At 37.3% G+C, this 19045-nt stretch overlaps 1 protein-coding gene across 2 annotated transcripts in view; it reads left to right on the top strand.

The window, feature by feature from the left end:
* Positions 1–19045, top strand: part of IFT74 (intraflagellar transport 74) — a 106056-nt gene that overhangs the window by 46451 nt on the left and 40560 nt on the right. For both annotated transcript variants that reach the window (XM_045840515.1, XM_045840513.1), the window contains exons 11-13: positions 3638–3781; positions 5096–5136; positions 7597–7676. In XM_045840515.1, the coding sequence (XP_045696471.1) occupies positions 3638–3781; positions 5096–5136; positions 7597–7676 (265 nt within the window). The remainder of the gene's footprint in view (positions 1–3637; positions 3782–5095; positions 5137–7596; positions 7677–19045) is intronic.

The raw sequence follows: 19045 nt of genomic DNA, 5'->3' as shown, positions 1-19045 counted from the left end.
TTCCCCACTTTCATTCCCCTCCACCCTGCACACCCTCTCCCACTCACATTCCCCCCCCCAGTTCATGTCCATGTGTCGTAAGTTCTTTAGCTTCTACATTTCCCATACTGTCCTTACCCTCCCCCTGTCTATTTTCTACCTACCATCTATGCTACTTATTCTCTGTACCCTTTCCCCCTCTCTCCTCCTCCCACTCCCCTGTTGCTAACCCTCCATGTGATCTCCATTTCTGTGATTCTGTTCCTGTTCTAGTTGTTTGCTTAGTTTGTTTTTGCCTTTGTTTTAGTTGTGGTTGTTAATAATTGTGAGTTTGCTCTCATTTTACTATACATAGTTTTTATCTTCTTTTTTCTTAGATAAGTCCCTTTAACATTTCACAAAAATAAGGGCTTGGTGATGATGAACTCCTTTAACTTCACCTTATCTGAGAAGCACTTGATCTGCCCTTCCATGCTAAATGACAGCTCTGCTGGATAGAGCAATCTTGGATGGAGGCCCTTGCCTTTCATGACTTGGAATACTTCTTTCCAACCCCTTCTTGCCTGTAAAGTCTCTGTTGAGAAATCAGCTGACAGTCTGATGGGAACTCCTTTGTGGGTTACTGTCTCCTTATCTCTTGCTGCTTCTAGGATTCTCTCCTTCATTTTAATCTTGGCTAATGTAATTATGATGTGCCTTGGTGTGTTCCTCCTTGGGTCCAACTTCTTTGAGACTCTCTGAGCTTCTGGGACTTCCTGGAAGTCTATTTCCTTGGCCAGACTGGGGAAGTTCTCCTTTATTATTTGTTCAAATAACTTTTCCATTTGTTGCTCTTCCTCTTCCCCTTCTGGTACCCATATAATTTGGATGTTGGAATGTTTAAAGATGTCCTGGAGGTTCCTAAGCCTCTCCTCATTTTTTTGAATTCTTATTTCTTCATTCTTTTCTGTTTGGTTGGTTGTTTCTTCCTTCTGGTCCACTCCATCGATTTGAGTCCCAGTTTCCTTCCCATCACTATTAGTTCCCTCTGCATTTTCCTTCATTTCACTTAGCGTAGCCTTCATTTTTTTCATCTAAATTCCAACCAAATTCAACCAATTCTGTGAGCATCCCAATCACCAGTGCTTTGAACTGTGCATCTGATAGGTTGGCTGTCTCTTCATCACTTAGTTGTATTTGCTGTGGAGCTTTGATCTGTTCTTCCATTTGGGCCATTTTTTTTTTTGTCTTGTCATGCCTGTTACATTTGAGGGGCAGAGCCTCAGGTGTTCACCAGGGACGGGGTATCGCACGTGGCTAGATTCAACGCTGGGTTGTGGGGGCAGGGTCCGACAGGGGACCATGGCGATTGCTCTGCTCTTTGTCGGATGTCAGTCCCTTCCGCCACTTCCCCCAAGTAAACTGGGCCTTTCTGGTGCTAAATCCCATGTGGGTGGGCTTGTGCACGTTCTAGGACCCCGTGGGTGTCTCCAACAAACTCTCCTGTGAGGCTGGGAGTCTCTCCCTGCGCCTCAACCTCCACAGGTGTTTTCAATCAGTGTCCTGAGGCTCTGTTTCCTGGCGCTGGGACCCTTGGTTGCACAGTCTGTCTCGCTCCCCAATTTTGCCTGGTTTATCTGCATGCGGATGTGGGACTGCACAGTCAGCCAGCTGCCTTGTGCATAGTGCCTCGCTTCACCATCACTGCCTCGCTGGGTCTGCCCATTGCCACCCCGCACCCGGTGTCTGGCAGCCGCCACCTGTGTGCCCAGGGTCCACCCAATGTGGTCTTGCACACCCGGGATGCCTTATGCCTCCAGTGCCACCACTTTTTGTGCCTCGACCCCTCTCCACCCAGCTTCCCGACTCTGCCCTTCCTACCGGTCTGGATGAATGTGTCTATTTTAACTCCTTAGCTGACTTCCATACGGTTCAATTTTCTTTTCGTTTCTTTTTTTTAAAGATTTTATTTATTTATTTTTAGAGAGGGAATGGAGGGAGGGAGGGAGAGAGAGAGAGAGAGAGAGAGAGAGAGAGAGAGAGAGAGAGAGAGAGAGGAACATCAATGTGTGGTTGCTGGGGGCCATGGCCTGCAACCCAGACATATGCCCTGACTGGGAATCGAACCTGGGATGCTTTGATCAATCCACTGAGCTATGCCAGCCAGGGCACAGTTCAATTTTCTGTCAGTTCTGGTTGTTATTTTGTTTCTAAATTGTTGTTGTCTTTATTTTGGTTGTGCGAGGAGCCACTTCATGTCTACCTACACCTCCATGTTGGCCGGAAGTTCTGTCACAATGTATTCTAACAAAATTCTTTCAAATGAAGTTAAAGACAAATTAGCACTGCTAGAACCTTCTTGTGGGAAAAAAATGAACTTTTTGAGCAACCCAATATAATATCAAGGTGTCAGCAGAGCTGTGCTCCCTCTGATACTCTGGATAAAATCCCTCCCTGCTCTCCTCTGGTGGTGGCGATCAGACCATGGGATTCTCTCTGACTCGTAGCTGCATCACTTCAATCTGTGCTTGTGTCATTACAGAGTATTCTCCTTGTGTGTCTCTGTCTTTACCTCCTGTAAGAACACATAAATCTCATTCTGGATTAAGATCCATCCTAATAACTCATCGTAACTTGTCTAAATCTTCAAAAACCCCATTTCCAAATTAGGTCACATTTACAGGTACTGGAGATTAGGATTTCAATATATATTTTGGGGGGTATACAATTCACTCATAATATTGTGGGGAAGTATATACATGACCTATTCAGGGGAAAATGTCTTTCCTCTAAAGCAGTCATTTTCAACCAGTGTGCTGCAGGGATTTTTAAAACATGTAATACCTGACTGTTTAGTAAGGGACACTGACTTCTTTTCCTTTGCATTGTTAAATTACAAAATGGCAACAGCCAATACAATAATAGCCATCTGTTGTGAATGAATCAAAATTATATCACCATAAAGATTAAATTTGCATTTTTATTTTTATTTTTTTAAAGATTTTATTTATTTTTTAGAAAGAGGGGAAGGGAAAGAGAAAGAGAAGGAGAGAAACATCAGTGTGTGGTTGCCCCTCATATACCCCCAACTGGGGACCTGGCCCACAACCCAGGCATGTGCCCTGACTGGGAATCAAACCGGTGACACTTTGGTTCACAGGCCCATGGTCAATCCACTGAGCTACACCAGCCAGGGCAAGATTAAGTTTATAAAAACCAAAATTATACATGTTTTTGTCAAGTTGGCAAAAAATATATTTTTGATGTGCTGCAGAATTTTTATAATTAGTTTATATCTGCTGTGAGACAAAAATGTTGAAAATTGATTCTCTAGAGATCAGTTCTCTATTCTTTGAATTGGATATTGTGGTTAAAGTTGCACATACATTGTGACATTTTTTATTATCTTCCCATTGGTAGAGATATATTTAGAAAATAAAATAAGTCTACCATCTTCTTGTGAATCTCAGGATGAAAATATACAGGGATTTTTTTTCTTCCAGTTTAGAAATGTGTTTTATAGCATTATTGAGCACTCTAGGTATCAAGTACTCTAGAGTACTTGATATCTCTACTTAATGATGCCCTTGGTTTAAATTTGTCCTTGTTCTTATAAAATGAAACCTATTTGAAATAGTTTTTAATAAAATAATAATTTCTCTTTCTTTGTTCCCTTCAGGAAATAGCACACTCCCAGGTAAAACAAGAGGCTGTATTGCTGCATGAAAAACTTGATGAGTTAGAGTCCCATCGAGATCAAATGATTGCTGAAGACAAAAGCATGGGATCTCCAATGGAAGAGAGAGAGAGATTACTTAAGCAGGTAGAAAAAACAGACATAACTTATTTTAATATGTCAGAATTTGATAAATGTGTTGATTTATTTTATTTAAGTCATATAGGTTGAACAGAAAGCCAATAAGTTTATTACCTTAAAAGCAGTGAAAAAAAAGTGAGCTTCACTAAATAGGAACTACTTGACCAAGAAAATCTAGTAAAAGACATTCCTCCCACAAACTGATTTTTGACTTACATTCTAATTTTATATGATGTTCATGCATTTTTTGGCTATTTTTTTCATGTTTTGGATTTTTATAAGGAAAACTTAAAACTCTTCTTTATTAGTTAGTAAATAATTAGATAATCTTACTGGAGATCTGTTCCATTATTTGTTTTGGGCTTCCTATTTAGAAAATGAAGTGCCTCACAGCTAATGACTTTTTGTGGTTATTACTATCAGTGCCTCCATGAAGTGAATGGAATTAAAATCTTCTATTAAATCACAGTGTCATTAGGTTATGTCACATGTATTCAGTAACTTTCTTACTACACCAAGGCTGGCTTTAATTTATTACTAACTTATAATTAGCCTATTATTTATCCTGAAATACTCTAACTATAGGAGACCTGCATATGTATTTGGGAATAGCTCCAGTTAGGAGCCTACAAATGGGTCTTCTGTGTGACCTTGGATCAAACCCAGTGGGTTTGGAAGATGTTAGGGATCAACCCAGGAGCTCTTTAAGTGTTACAATCATTCTAGAAAGGCATTAAAATGTAGAATCTCTGAAGTTCCTTGGAAAGAAATCATTGGAGGGAGGAGAGGAGTGATCTTGGGATAGGATTGCTAGATAAAATAAATAAATTTGAATTTAAGATAAGCAAAGAATAATAAAAAAGAAATAAATATATTTCATATTGCATGATATATATGTGTATATATATGTATATACGTATATACATATATATACACACACATATATAGTAAAATTTATTGTTTATCTGAAATTCAAATGTAGTGGGATTGCTAAATCTGTCAACCCTACCTGTGTGCTGGGGTTTATATCCTAGATTTTTATGCAAATTGGTACAGTCCTGAAGACGTGTTAACCTCATGTTACCATGTGGATTAATACAAAAATATGTCATCACCCTTCTTTTGAGAAATAAAACTTCATGAATAGTTCCTTAATGATATTCCTTTTAAATTCAAAGGTTGAATTTTAAGAAGTTTCAAGAAAGAGACAAGATTTAACATTTTAGTACAACATACCTTAGCAGGAAATTCTCTTTAAGATAGCCTAACAGTGAGTAATTCTTTAAAAACTATGGATATTTTCTTTTTATGCCTTTTTAGGTAAAAGAAGATAATCAGGAAATAGCTAGCATGGAGAGACAGTAAGTACATTTATACTAGGACATTTGCATCCCTTTCTCATTTTTTAAATTATATTCTAAATGTACAAGAGGTGTATATTGTTACAGTAACTTTTTGTGGTTCATATGGATAATACTGATGCACTTTCAATCTTATTTTCAGCTTTAACTATTTCATACTATTCACATATTTAAAACTTACAATTCAGAGGTTTTTAGTATATTTACAGAATTATGTAGGATCATTTTAATTTTAGAACAGTTCAGTCACCCCAATTTTACACCACACCCTTAATCATCACCCCTCTCATCCCCCCATCCCAGCCCTAGAGAACCACTCTTATTTTATGTTTCTCTAGATTGGCCTATTCTGGACATGTTATATAAATGGAATCATATAATATGTGGTCCTGTGGCTGGATTATTTCACTTAGCGTAATGTTTTCAAGATTCATCTGTGTTGTACCATATATCACTACTTCATTTCTTCTTATTGCCAAATACTCCATTATGTGGATATACCATATTTATTTTTTTGTTCATTTCTTGGTGGACATTTAGATTTTTTTTCCATTTTTGGCTATTAGCATGCTGATATGAAATTCATGTACAAGTTTTTGTGTGGACGTATGTTTTTACTTCTTTTGGGTATATACCTAGATATGGAATTGATGACTCATATAGTAACTCTATATTTAATTTTTTGAGGAACTCTCAGGCTATTTTCTATTACAGCTGCACCATTTTACATTTCTGCCAGCAGTGTATGAAGGTTCCAATTTCTCTGTGTCCTCATCAACACTTGTTTATCTCCCTTTTGATTACAGTAATCATGGTGGGTGTGAAGTAGTACCTCATTATGGTTTTGATTTGCATTTCTGTGATGACTAATAATATTGAGCTTCTTTTCCTGTACTCATTGGCCATATGTATATCTTGTTTAGGGAAATGCTGTTCACATCCTTTGCCTATTTTTTAATTGGGTTATTAATCTTTATTACTAAATTTTAATGGTTCTTCACTTATTCCAGACACAAAACTTTTAACAGATAGATGATTTGCAAAAATTTTGTCCCTACCTGTAGATTTTTCTTTTTACTTTCTTGATGTGTCCTTTGAGAAGCATAAAAGTTTTAAATTTTGATGATATCTATTGTTTTTAAAGATTTTATTTATTTATTTTTGAGAGAGAGGGTAAGGGAGGGAGAAAGAGAGGGAGAGAAACATCAATATATGGTTGCCTCTTCTGGGGACCTGGCCTGCAGCCCCGGCATGTGCCCTGACTGGAAATCCAACCAGAGACTCTTTGGTTTGCAGGCCTGTGCTTAATCCACTGAGCCACACCAGCCAAGCTGGTGATGTTTCTTTTATTTATTTTTTTCTTTTGTTGCTTATGCTTTTGGTGTCATATCTAAGAAACCAGTGCCTAGTCCAAAGTCACAGAGATTTATGCTTATGTTTTATTCTGAGTTTTATAATTTAGTTCTTACATTTAGATGTATGATTCATTTTGAGTTAACTTCTGTATATGGTGTAAGGTAGGAGTCCAGCTTTATTCTTTTGTTGTTCATATCCAGTTGTCCAGGCACCATTTGTTGAAATACTCTTTTAGAAATATTATTATTCCTTCCCCATGTAATTGTCTTACACCTTTGTCAAAAATCAAATATAGCCCTGGCCAGACGGATCAGTTGGTTGGAATGTTGTTTCATACACCAAAAGGTTGCAGATTCCATTCCCAGTCAGGGCACATACCTAGATTATAGGTTTGATCCTCAGTCGGTGCACATGTGGAAGCAAACTGGTGGGTGTTTCCCTCTCATACCAGTATTTCTCTCTTTCTCCCTTCCTTTCTCTCTAAAATCAATTTAAAAAAATCCTTGGGCGAGAATTAGAGAAAATTCAATTATATGTAGATATAAGGTCTTATTTCTGGACTCACAATTCTATTTCATTTATACATATATATGTGTATATATGTGTATATATACATCTGTTCTTATTCCAGTACCACACTGTTATGATTACTATAGTTTCATAATAAGTACAACTGCTTTTTGCTAGAATTTTAACCCATATTATCTTCTGTTAGTGGTAAATTTTCACTTATTTTCCAATTTTTGAGACTAATTTTCCAACTTAGTTCAGTTTAAGCAAACCTAAAACAAGAAAGTTATTAAATATTTTTTTACTTAATGTTTTAAGGCAAGCTAAAAAAAAATTGGAGGAAGAGTCTGCTCTTGAAGTTAGACAACCTAACATTCTCAGAATATATTTGTAGTTCAAATGTGAATCATGAAAAAAAGATCTAGAAAAAAATTTCTCTCTAAATTTGTAGTACTAACAGAATAGGGCTTATTATTTCTAGATATTATATATGCAGCTTAGAATATATTGAAGATTTTCTAATATAATCATTGAATATTTTCACCAAATATCTATATTATCTGTCATAAATGTATTAAATAACATTTTCAACAGGTTAACAGATTTAAAAGAAAAAATAAATCAATTTAATGAAGAAATTAGACAACTTGATATGGACTTAGAAGAACACCAAGGTAATTTTTCTGGTATTTTTATAAAGTATATTAACAGTTGCATAGCAGTATTGATACAGTGTTAATTTGAGCCTCAGTGACTATTTACCTGGGATTTATTATGTAATTCTTTATGACATCACTCACATTAACTACTAAAATACTAAACTATAATATTAAACATTATAATTAATATTAAATTATTTAAACCGAATTAAAACTTGGAATAACTTTTAAATGATTATATAATGATGTGACATGTATTTCATTTTTAAAAAATGAAGTAAAATGGTTTCAGGTTGTTAGAGATTTCTAAGTTATACTTTCTCAATATAGTCAATTATTAATTAACCTGGTTAACTGGTAGAGTTGGGGAGGGAGTGAGGATCAAGTCACAAATAATCCAGAAAGAAATAATTTTCTAGGGAACCCAGTAATGAGGTAGCAAGTACTGATTTTTCTGAAAATTTTCCAACATTTTCTAGCAGTGGGATTTGAAGAGCCACGACAGGAACCAGAACACTTGGGGAAGCTTGGGATTTAAACAAGTAGAAATTCTGTGGTGGGGATTTAGGATCTATAGTATAAGTATAGTCAGGGGAAGAAGTTGGGTATTATAGTTTCTTAGCCAGCTTCTCTGTAGTAAAGGAGAGAAAGTTGGGTTTCTCATGGTACTTTAATCATAGATTAATTGCAAACCAGATAGTATGCTCTTGGATTATCAAGAATTGACTGTATATTTTTATGAGTTAGGTGTTGTGTCATAAACAGTGTGCTTGTATATGTATATCTGTTATGGCTAAAGGAACATTCCTAGCCAGGAAAAAGAGTATTCCATTTCAAAAAATGTTTACTTCAATTTTAAATGCAGTATATTATTTATGTTTTCTTTATTTATGAACAATAGAACTAGCTACTACTAATTGATTACTTACCTGATGTTTACAAAACCCTTTGAAGCCTTGTAACCTCCTTCATACTTGTTGAAGCTCAGAGAAGTTATTCAAATTGCCACAGCTCGTAAGGGGTAAAGTCTAAATATAAACCAAGTTAATTTTGACCCAAAAGTTTTAATTCTGTTGCCCAAATCTAAATCTTGAGTTTCTGATACGAAGTTCTGCATTTGTGAAACAAGTATATTCTTATGAAATGCTTACAGTTTTATTTATAAATGCCTACTAATGCCTTTAAAACAGACAAACTTTACAGCCCAGTTATTAGGTAAGTGAATTTACCTGAGATTTCATTTTCTCATCTGCAAAATGAATATAATCATCCTGTCTAAGGTTTATGCATATTAAATGGTATACATGGCTAGGTAAGCTCACAATGTTAGACTAAGATCATGTTATTTTCTTTCCTTATTGCTTTTAATTTCTGTAGATGTAGTATTCTAGATTTTCTTTACTAATATCTTAAGTTTTTCTGTGAAATTTGATAGTGTTTTTTATTTTAGATACTTTATAGGATATATTTTAAATAATTTTCCTCTTTACAAATTTAAATTTCTAGTAATATTCCATTTTTTTAGTAAAATAATTTATATGGGGGTAACAATTATTAATTGCTAGTTCTAAGATTAATAGAATGCTTTGAATTTTATTTCTTTTTATGTATTTAAATTATTTTTATTGATATTACTATTACAGTTTTCCCAATTTTTCCCTCTTTGTCCCCCCTCCATCCAGCACCTCCACTCTCTCAGGCCATCCCTACACCATTGTCCATGTCCGTGGGTCATGTGTATAAGTTCTTTGACTACTCCATTTCCTATACTGTACTTTACATTGCCATAGCTATTCTATAACTACCTATTGGTACTTCTTAACCCCTTCACCTCTTACCCATTTCCCTGACACCCCCTCCAGTCTGGCAGCCCTCAAAATGCTCTCCGTATCCATGATTCTGTCTCTGTTACTCTCCTTCGTTTAGTTTGTTTTTTAGATTCAATTGTTGATAGATATGTATTTATTGCCATTTTATTGTTCGTAGTTTGGATCTTCTTTTTCTTAAATTGATCCCTTTAACATTTCATACAATAATGGTTTGGGGATGATGAACTCTTTTAGTTTTTTCTTGTCTGGGAAGGGCTTTATCTGCCCTTTGATTCTAAATGATAGTTTTGCTGAGTAGAGCAATTTTGGCTGTAGGTCCCTGCTTTTCATGACTTTAAATATTTCTTGCCAATCCCTTCTAGCCTGCAAAGTTTCTTTTAAGAAATAAGCTGACCATCTTATGAGGACGCTCCTGTAGGTAACTAACTGCTTTTCTCTTGCTGCTTTTAAGATTTTCTCTTTATCTTTAACCTTTGCCATTTTAATTATGATGTCTCCTGGTGTGGGCTTCTTTTCTTCCATCTTGTTTGGGACTCTCTGTGCTTCCTGGACTTGCATGCTTATTTCCTTCACCAAATTAGGGAAGTTTTCTTTCATTATTGTTTCAGATAGATTTCCAATTTCGTATTCTCTTCTCCTTCTGGCACCCCATGATACAAATGTTGGACTTCTTCAAGTTGTCCCAGAGGCTACTTACACTATTCTCATTTTTGGACTCCTTTTTCTTCTTCTTGTTTTGATTGGTTGTTCCTTGCTTCTTTATGTTCTAAATAATTGATGTGATTATCAGCTTTATCCATTCTTTTTCCATGTAAATTATTTTTTCACTTATTGTATCCTTCATTTTCTGAGTGGATCTTTCTTATGCTGTTGGGATTCTCACTAAGTTCCTTGAGCATCCTTATAACCAGTATTTTGAACTCTGCATCTGATAGATTGCTTATCTCCATTTTGTTTAGTTCTTTTTCTGGACTTTTGATCTGTCCTTTCATTTGGGCTGTGTTTCTTTGTATCCTTATTTTGATAGCCTCTCTATGTTTGTTGTATGCATTAGGTAGAGCTGCTATGACTCTGTTTTGGTAGTGTGGCCTAATATATTAGGTATCCTGCAAGGTCCAATGGCACAGCCTCCCCGGTCACTGAAGCTGGGTGTTCAAGGTACCCCCTCTGTGTGGGCTGAGCATACCCTCCTCTTATAGTTGAACCTTGATTGCTATTGGCAGGTCAATAGGAGGGATTTACCCAGGCCAGTCACCTGCAAAGACTGGCTGGGACCACTGACCACCAACCTCCAGCCTTTGTGGAGGGTCAGCTGTGCAGGGGCAGGATGGTAGTGCTCTGATGTGGTCAATAGCTATAGTTGTCCACTGAGTGTACAGGCTCTGGGATTTCTGGGGTGGTGCAGGCCAAGGTGCCCCCTCCTGTGTTCTGCCCAGGGCCACCCTGCATGAGCTATATAGCAACTGAGAGGGCTTAGAGATTGCCAGGCAAAGCCAAACAGTGAATCTAGGCTGGCTCCTGCTAGTACGCAGCTTGGGGCCACTTAGCAAGAGGTACGGGGGCCTGGGGGTTCACTGAGGCCAACTCTTGTTTGTTTGATAGGATTTAAGAAGTTGTTAAGCATGAGCCAAGACCAACCATTCATATGGAAAAGTCATAGTTAACAGTTTGGTTGGACCCATAGGTTGGCTGGTACAGAGTCTCAGGGGATCTCCATGGTGGGGCAAACAGTGTTAGGTTGATGGAGTCTCAGATATGGCACTAGCCTGTCAACTTTGTGTCTCTGTGCTGTGAAGGTTCAGAAAAGGGACAGTTGTCTCTGCCCACCTTTCTTTCTGAGAGAAAACAGTCCTCCGGCTCCTGCCTTGATCCAGATACTTCAGTTCCTCCCTGTATGCCACTGGTGCCTTTCAAACTGCTACCCTGGTGCTGGAGTCTGAGTAAGTCTATGCATGGTTCTTTAAGGGGAACTGCTTGGGACTCCAGAAGTTTCTTCCACTGACTCAATCCCTGCTGGTTTTTGTAGCCGAAAGTTGTGGGAACTTATTTCTGGCACTAGAACCCTTGGCTGGGGGGCCCAATGTGGTGCTGAGACTCCTTGCTGCTGAGATATCCCTCCCAAATTTTTATCCATCACACATGGGTGTGGGTCCAGACCATTCCATGTCTCCATCCCTCCTACCAGTCTGGATGGGTGTGGTTTCTGTAATTCCATAGTTGTCAGACTTCCATTCAACTCAATTTCTGATGGTTCTGAGTGATGGTCGTTATGCATTTTAGTTGCAATTTTGATGTGGTTGTGTGAGGAAGTGAGCCGTGTTTGCCTATGCTGCCTCTTGACTGGAAGTCCTGCTTTGAATTTTAGCCTGTTTTTCTTTTTGTTTTGTGACTTTCTGTGTCCTTTTGATTAATGTAGAAAAAGGTAATTTGTAATATAGCAAAAAGTATTTATATATAAGAATATGTAAAATATGATATATAAAATTATACATATATGTTCATATATATGTTGTTGCATAAGTTTTTTATTCTTTTGCTGCACTGTGATCAAAGGGAATTTCGTTAGAAGTTACTTGTTACTTCAGGTCCTCACTATTTCTTGCCTGCAGTAGCCTCCTAACTGCTCTCCATACCTCCAATCTTGCCCCTCTTAGATTCAGCCACCACATTACTGACAGGGTGACTAATGTAAAATGTGATTATGTGTCATTCTGCTTAACATTGGGTCCCTGTGACTTCCAAGATAAAGTTTAAGAAGGTTTTCATAGCACTCTAGTGCCTTTGTACTGGCCTATACTTTGTCAGCCTCCTCTCCCAACCTTCATCATCTTTATCCTTACATTTTAATATAACCTACTTGTGGTGACCCACACCTCACTGCTTTTACCGTACACCAGACTGTTTCCTGCTCAGTCCATTGCTCCTCCTATTTGTTCCCTTGTCTTAAATGTTCTTTCCCTGTTATTTACCTTACCATTTTCTTTCTTTTAAGATCTAACTCAAGTATCTTTCATTCAGTGTAATAACCCTAACTTCTTTTTCTAACCTACTTCTGGACTATGCTAAGTGTGGACTGAGTGGCGTCTTATCAGAGCATATTGTGCATAAATGTATCACTGTATTGACCACATTATATTAACACTGTCTACCCTAGGTGCTTGTCTTTCCCTTTAGGCCTCAAAGTTCTAAAGGATAAGGACCCTGTCTTACAGGGAAAATAAATACCCAGTGTTTGTGGAATGAACTAAACAATCCTATATTTTAGCAGGGAAAGAATTCTAGATTGAACTAAAGTAAAACTTAGGCTCCAGTCACTTCTTTAGGCCCTCTTGTTCTTCAGATATATGTATGTAGTCTTATCCAGAGAGTTTGATTAGTTAGCAGAGACTTTATGACTTTCTAGAGGATTCGTACCCTGAATTGATGATTTCCAGTAAATTAGTGGGTTCTTATCTACATCTGTTGTATCAGTAGTCCTTGACTCAAAATTCTGGATAATCCACTTCTTGAAATGTAGAGGATAATCAAATTATTTTGACCTTCTGGCCCATTTTTATTTCAGCCTCTGGCTTTATTCCCTCTGGCCCTCTTTATTAATTACTTAGATGACACCTGGCTTCTACCATTTATGGTACCTGTTTTTAATCCATCTGGGCTGCCTTTACCTTGTAGGGGTTCTGGTTAAAATAGCATGAAACCATAAATGATGTTTATACATGTCTAACTTTGTTAGCAGTTCCTTCAACCTTTTAGTTAGGAAATAAACTTTTAAAAGGTTTCTATAATTCATTCTAAATTCAAAGGCATCCGTAGATACTGGGTAAGGTACAATTATGTTCTCTGATAGGTAATTATGGTGGCCTTATAATCCAACAACATCTTCAAGTACATTATATATTCATTTTAATAAGTTTTTAAAGTTATGATTTATAAAAGTTATTTGAGTAATTACATCTTAAAGTTAGTTAACAGGGTTTTTTTTTTTAACTACTCTATAAAAATCTTGATTGTATCATGTTGCTGAGTTTTCAGTCTTGTGACAATCTGAAAGAAGAAAAAAAATCCTCATAATATGCTTAGACTTTTGACCAGTTCTAGATGGGCTTCTTCGCTGTCAAATCTTTACTTAAACTAAGTGATTTAAGAAAACATATGTAAAATCTCGTAAAAAAATTTTCATTATATCACTACTTATAAAAATTGCTGCAGTAATTGTATCACATTACATATTTGCTAGACTTCACCCGTATAGTAGTTTACTTTATTGATAGATCAGGTAATTTTGTTATACGGTTTTACATATATTTATATTTAAATGGGTATACTGCTGTATATGTTAGTGAGGAGGGATTGTTGTTACTCTCTTAGCTAGAAGCAATGAAAAATGACTCTATTGAAAGTTGTTACATGGTTTTTAGGTAGAAACTGCATCATTATTAAAGCACAGCATTATTGGCAGGTGCTATGCTACTTTTCAGGAGAGCCCAAACCCATCCTGATTTTTCATCTCTCAGAGGAAGTGCCAGTCATTAAATATTTGCTTAATTGTTGCTTTTTAGAATGATGTATCTGACTTCCAGTCAAGATGGAGGCATAAGTAGACACACTGTTCCCCCTCACACAACCAAAATAAAGACAACAACAATTTAGAAACAAAATAACAACCAGAACTGACAGAAAATTGAACTGTGCCCTGGCTGGCGTAGCTCAGTGGATTGATCAAAGCATCCCAGGTTCGATTCCCAGTCAGGGCATATGTCTGGGTTGCAGGCCATGGCCCCCAGCAACCACACATTGATGTTCCTCTCTCTCTCTCTCTCTCTCTCTCTCTCTCTCTCTCTCTCCCTCCCTCCCTCCCTCCATTCCCTCTCTAAAAATAAATAAATAAAATCTTTAAAAAAAAGAAACGAAAAGAAAATTGAACCGTATGGAAGTCAGCCAAGGAGTTAAAATAGACACATTCATCCAGACCGGTAGGAAGGGCAGAGTCGGGAAGCTGGGTGGAGAGGGGTCGAGGCACAAAAAGTGGTGGCACTGGAGGCATAAGGCATCCCGGGTGTGCAAGACCACATTGGGTGGACCCTGGGCACACAGGTGGCGGCTGCCAGACACCGGGTGCGGGGTGGCAATGGGCAGACCCAGCGAGGCAGTGATGGTGAAGCGAGGCACTATGCACAAGGCAGCTGGCTGACTGTGCAGTCCCACATCCGCATGCAGATAAACCAGGCAAAATTGGGGAGCGAGACAGACTGTGCAACCAAGGGTCCCAGCGCCAGGAAACAGAGCCTCAGGACACTGATTGAAAACACCTGTGGAGGTTGAGGCGCAGGGAGAGACTCCCAGCCTCACAGGAGAGTTTGTTGGAGACACCCACGGGGTCCTAGAACGTGCACAAGCCCACCCACATGGGATTTAGCACCAGAAAGGCCCAGTTTACTTGGGGGAAGTGGCGGAAGGGACTGACATCCGACAAAGAGCAGAGCAATCGCCATGGTCCCCTGTCGGACCCTGCCCCCACAACCCAGCGTTGAATCTAGCCACGTGCGATACCCCGTCCTGGTGAACACCTGAGGCTCTGCCCCTCAAATGTAACAGGCATGACAAGACAAAAAAAAAATGGCCCAAATGGAAGAACAGATCAAAGCTCCACCGCAAATACAACTAAGTGATGAAGAGACAGCCAACCTATCAGATGCACAGTTCAAAGCACTGGTGATTGGGATGCTCACAGAATTGGTTGAATTTGGTTGGAAATTAGATGAAAAAAATGAAGGCTACGCTAAGTGAAATGAAGGAAAATGCAGAGGGAACTAATAGTGATGGGAAGGAAACTGGGACTCAAATCGATGGAGTGGACCAGAAGGAAGAAACAACCAACCAAACAGAAAAGAATGAAGAAATAAGAATTCAAAAAAATGAGGAGAGGCTTAGGAACCTCCAGGACATCTTTAAACATTCCAACATCCAAATTATATGGGTACCAGAAGGGGAAGAGGAAGAGCAACAAATGGAAAAGTTATTTGAACAAATAATAAAGGAGAACTTCCCCAGTCTGGCCAAGGAAATAGACTTCCAGGAAGTCCCAGAAGCTCAGAGAGTCTCAAAGAAGTTGGACCCAAGGAGGAACACACCAAGGCACATCATAATTACATTAGCCAAGATTAAAATGAAGGAGAGAATCCTAGAAGCAGCAAGAGATAAGGAGACAGTAACCCACAAAGGAGTTCCCATCAGACTGTCAGCTGATTTCTCAACAGAGACTTTACAGGCAAGAAGGGGTTGGAAAGAAGTATTCCAAGTCATGAAAGGCAAGGGCCTCCATCCAAGATTGCTCTATCCAGCAGAGCTGTCATTTAGCATGGAAGGGCAGATCAAGTGCTTCTCAGATAAGGTGAAGTTAAAGGAGTTCATCATCACCAAGCCCTTATTTTGTGAAATGTTAAAGGGACTTATCTAAGAAAAAGAAGATAAAAACTATGTATAGTAAAATGAGAGCAAACTCACAATTATTAACAACCACAACTAAAACAAAGGCAAAAACAAACTAAGCAAACAACTAGAACAGGAACAGAATCACAGAAATGGAGATCACATGGAAGGTTAGCAACAGGGGAGTGGGAGGAGGAGAGAGGGGGAAAGGGTACAGAGAATAAGTAGCATAGATGGTAGGTAGAAAATAGACGGGGAGGGTAAGGACAGTATGGGAAATGTAGAAGCTAAAGAACTTACGACACATGGACATTAACTAGAGGGGGGTGGAATGTGAGTGGGAGAGGGTGTGCAGGGTGGAGGGGAATGAAAGTGGGGAAAGAGGACAACTGTAATAGCATAATCAATAAAATATATTTTAAAAAATAAAATGTATCTGTATGAGAAAGGTAAAGTAATGGCAAAAGCATTGTTACTCTGGGTAAAATAGGTAACCAAAAATAGATAATAGTAACTTACAGTCTCACTTAATACATGATATTATTTTCAATAAAAATCCTTTCACCTTATGGTTTACTTGTAATGTATAGCTGAGTAATTTCTGTTTCTGATAAGGTGATTGTTTACTAAGAAAGTTAAGGTCCCTCGAAGAAAATGTTTCTTAGTCCTCTTAAATCAGGCCCTTACTTTAGTCTTCACTATTTTACATTAAATTCTATAAAGAATAGTGGTATTATTTTAAGATATGACAAAATCTTTCCTGCAATAGGAACACAAAATAAGTGATCAGACTTCTGTACAGAATTCCTGAGCCTTTTGAAATTGGGTTGCTTCTCACTTTACTCAATGCTGGCTTAGAGTTAGACAGGCTTCCTATCACTTGTCCATCTGCTTCTTGCTTCCAAAAATTTATTACGGTTGTTTTCTTTTTTATTTTCCTTGTTGCTGGGAGTTGTATCTTTAAAAATATTTATAATTTTAGCAGAATTTGGCAGAGGGGAGTGGTATTGGAATTGGATGTGCATGTTCAATCTGCCATCTTTATCAGGAAATTACTGGTTACAAACGTTACTTACCCAGAATTTCTTTGAATCACTTGGATTATATTCATTGCGCGCGCGTGTGTGTGTGTGTGTGTGTGTGTGTGTCTTTTGCGCCAAATGATTTTTCATGTGCTTTCCATAACTGAGCAATTAGTCTCAGAATGTATGAGATTACCCCTTCCTGCTTTTGAAATCTTTTCTCTAACTAATTTTTAAAGACTGATTAATTTACTTTTTACAGTTATGTGCTTTTATATATGATTCTGGTTTGTACTAAATGTGAACAATTTAAACAGTACTAAAGTTTATAAAGTACAATAAAAGTCATCTCTTTTCTCCTCACAATCCAATCTTCAGAGGCAATCATTGTTTATAACTTGATTTTTAGCCTATTAGACTTTTTTTGTACATCTGCAAGCGTATATTTTATTTTTTTAAGATATTACTTATTTTTAGAGAGAGGGGAAGGGAGGGAAACATCAATGTGTGATTGCCTTTCCTGTGCCCCCTACTGGGGGCTTGTGCCTTACCCAGGAATCGAACCCACAACCCTTTGCTTCACAGTGTGGTGCTCAATCCACTGATCTGCACCAGCCTAGGCCAATCATATATTTTAAAAATATGTCTAATACTATATAGTTCTTCTGAGTGTGAGTCTTTTCATTTAATTACATGTAATGTATATTCTTCCATATGAGGATGTGTACTTCATTCTAAAAAGTATAGCATAGTGACTTTAAAGCCAGATTAAGAATGGTGCCTGGTACATATTAAGCACTTGCAACAACTATTAGCTGTCATCTGTTGTTGCTGTTGTTTATTGTTTTTAAAGAGTATTTGCTGTAACTACATTGACCTGAGGTTGCTTCTAATTTCTTACTACCAAGAGCAATGCTGCAGTAAATAACTTTGTTACATGCATGATTTTTAACTTTCATATTTCTAATAGGTAAATAAGATGTACAAATTCCTAGCTATATAGTCACAGGGGATATCAAGTACAGCATAGGGAATATAGTCAGTATTGTAATAGCTATGTATGGTTTCTGATGGGTACTAGACTTATCAGTGTTCACTTATTAAATTACATACATGTTTGATCACTATATATGACATCCAAAATTGATATAATATTGTATGTCAACTGCAATTGAAAATTTAAAAATTTATTTAATTTTTAGAAGTGAAATTTTGAGTAGACTATTACTTATGTTCACAAGCTTAATTCCTTTTGCAAATTTATTTTCAGAAAAGTTGTACCATTTCATATAACCACAATGTATGAGAAGGTGCTTCCTTACCAGTGCTAGTTGTTATAAATTTCTTAGTTTTTGTAAATCAAGATATTATACAGTTTTCTGACAATTCACTATTCTCAAAGGCCTGAGTTTGTGGTATTACCATGGTCCACAAGGTGGGGCTAGTTTCCTGGATGTCTACATACACAGACAAGGTTTGACTATTAGTTAATAAAAATGTCATCACATACCTCCCCAAAAAGTATTTTGGGTATTATTACTTACCACAAATTACTCCTTCATTTTTAGAAGATAGTATCTTCCCAAAGATTGATTAAATTGTAAAACTGGCTATCATGTGATCATGAATATAACATATACAGATACCTGTATTTGTCGGACCATAAGATGCACCTAGGTTTCGGAGGAGGAAATTAGGGGGAAAAATTTTGAAGCAAAAAATGTGGCAAAATATTTAATAACATAAATAACATAATATTTCACCAATGTAAATGTAAACAGAACTGAACAGCAGCATTAACAACCATTATTCCTCCCAAACTGGGGGGGGGGGGGTGCATTTTATAGTCCAAAAATACGGTAAATAACTGCTATGGTATGACAAATATGTATCATACTAGAAGTATACATAAAATGCTATAGGACCATTCAGTTACTGTTGTAAATTCTTAATGATCTCATTGCAATTTATTCTATAATTTATATATTTCTTTCAAGTGCAGTAAAAATATGAAACATAACACTTTTTTTTCATTGTTTATGGGATACTTCTTTATACTCAGAGTTCCAAGGCCTAGGTTGGAAGCTTTTATTCTTTGCTTATT

Source organism: Phyllostomus hastatus, unplaced genomic scaffold (genome assembly GCF_019186645.2).
Source record: "Phyllostomus hastatus isolate PE091 unplaced genomic scaffold, TTU_PhHast_1.1 phas_contig_34, whole genome shotgun sequence".
NCBI classification, from domain to species: domain Eukaryota; kingdom Metazoa; phylum Chordata; class Mammalia; order Chiroptera; family Phyllostomidae; genus Phyllostomus; species Phyllostomus hastatus.
Note: the sequence above shows the minus strand (reverse complement) of the source record. Positions and strands in the feature narration are given on the sequence as shown.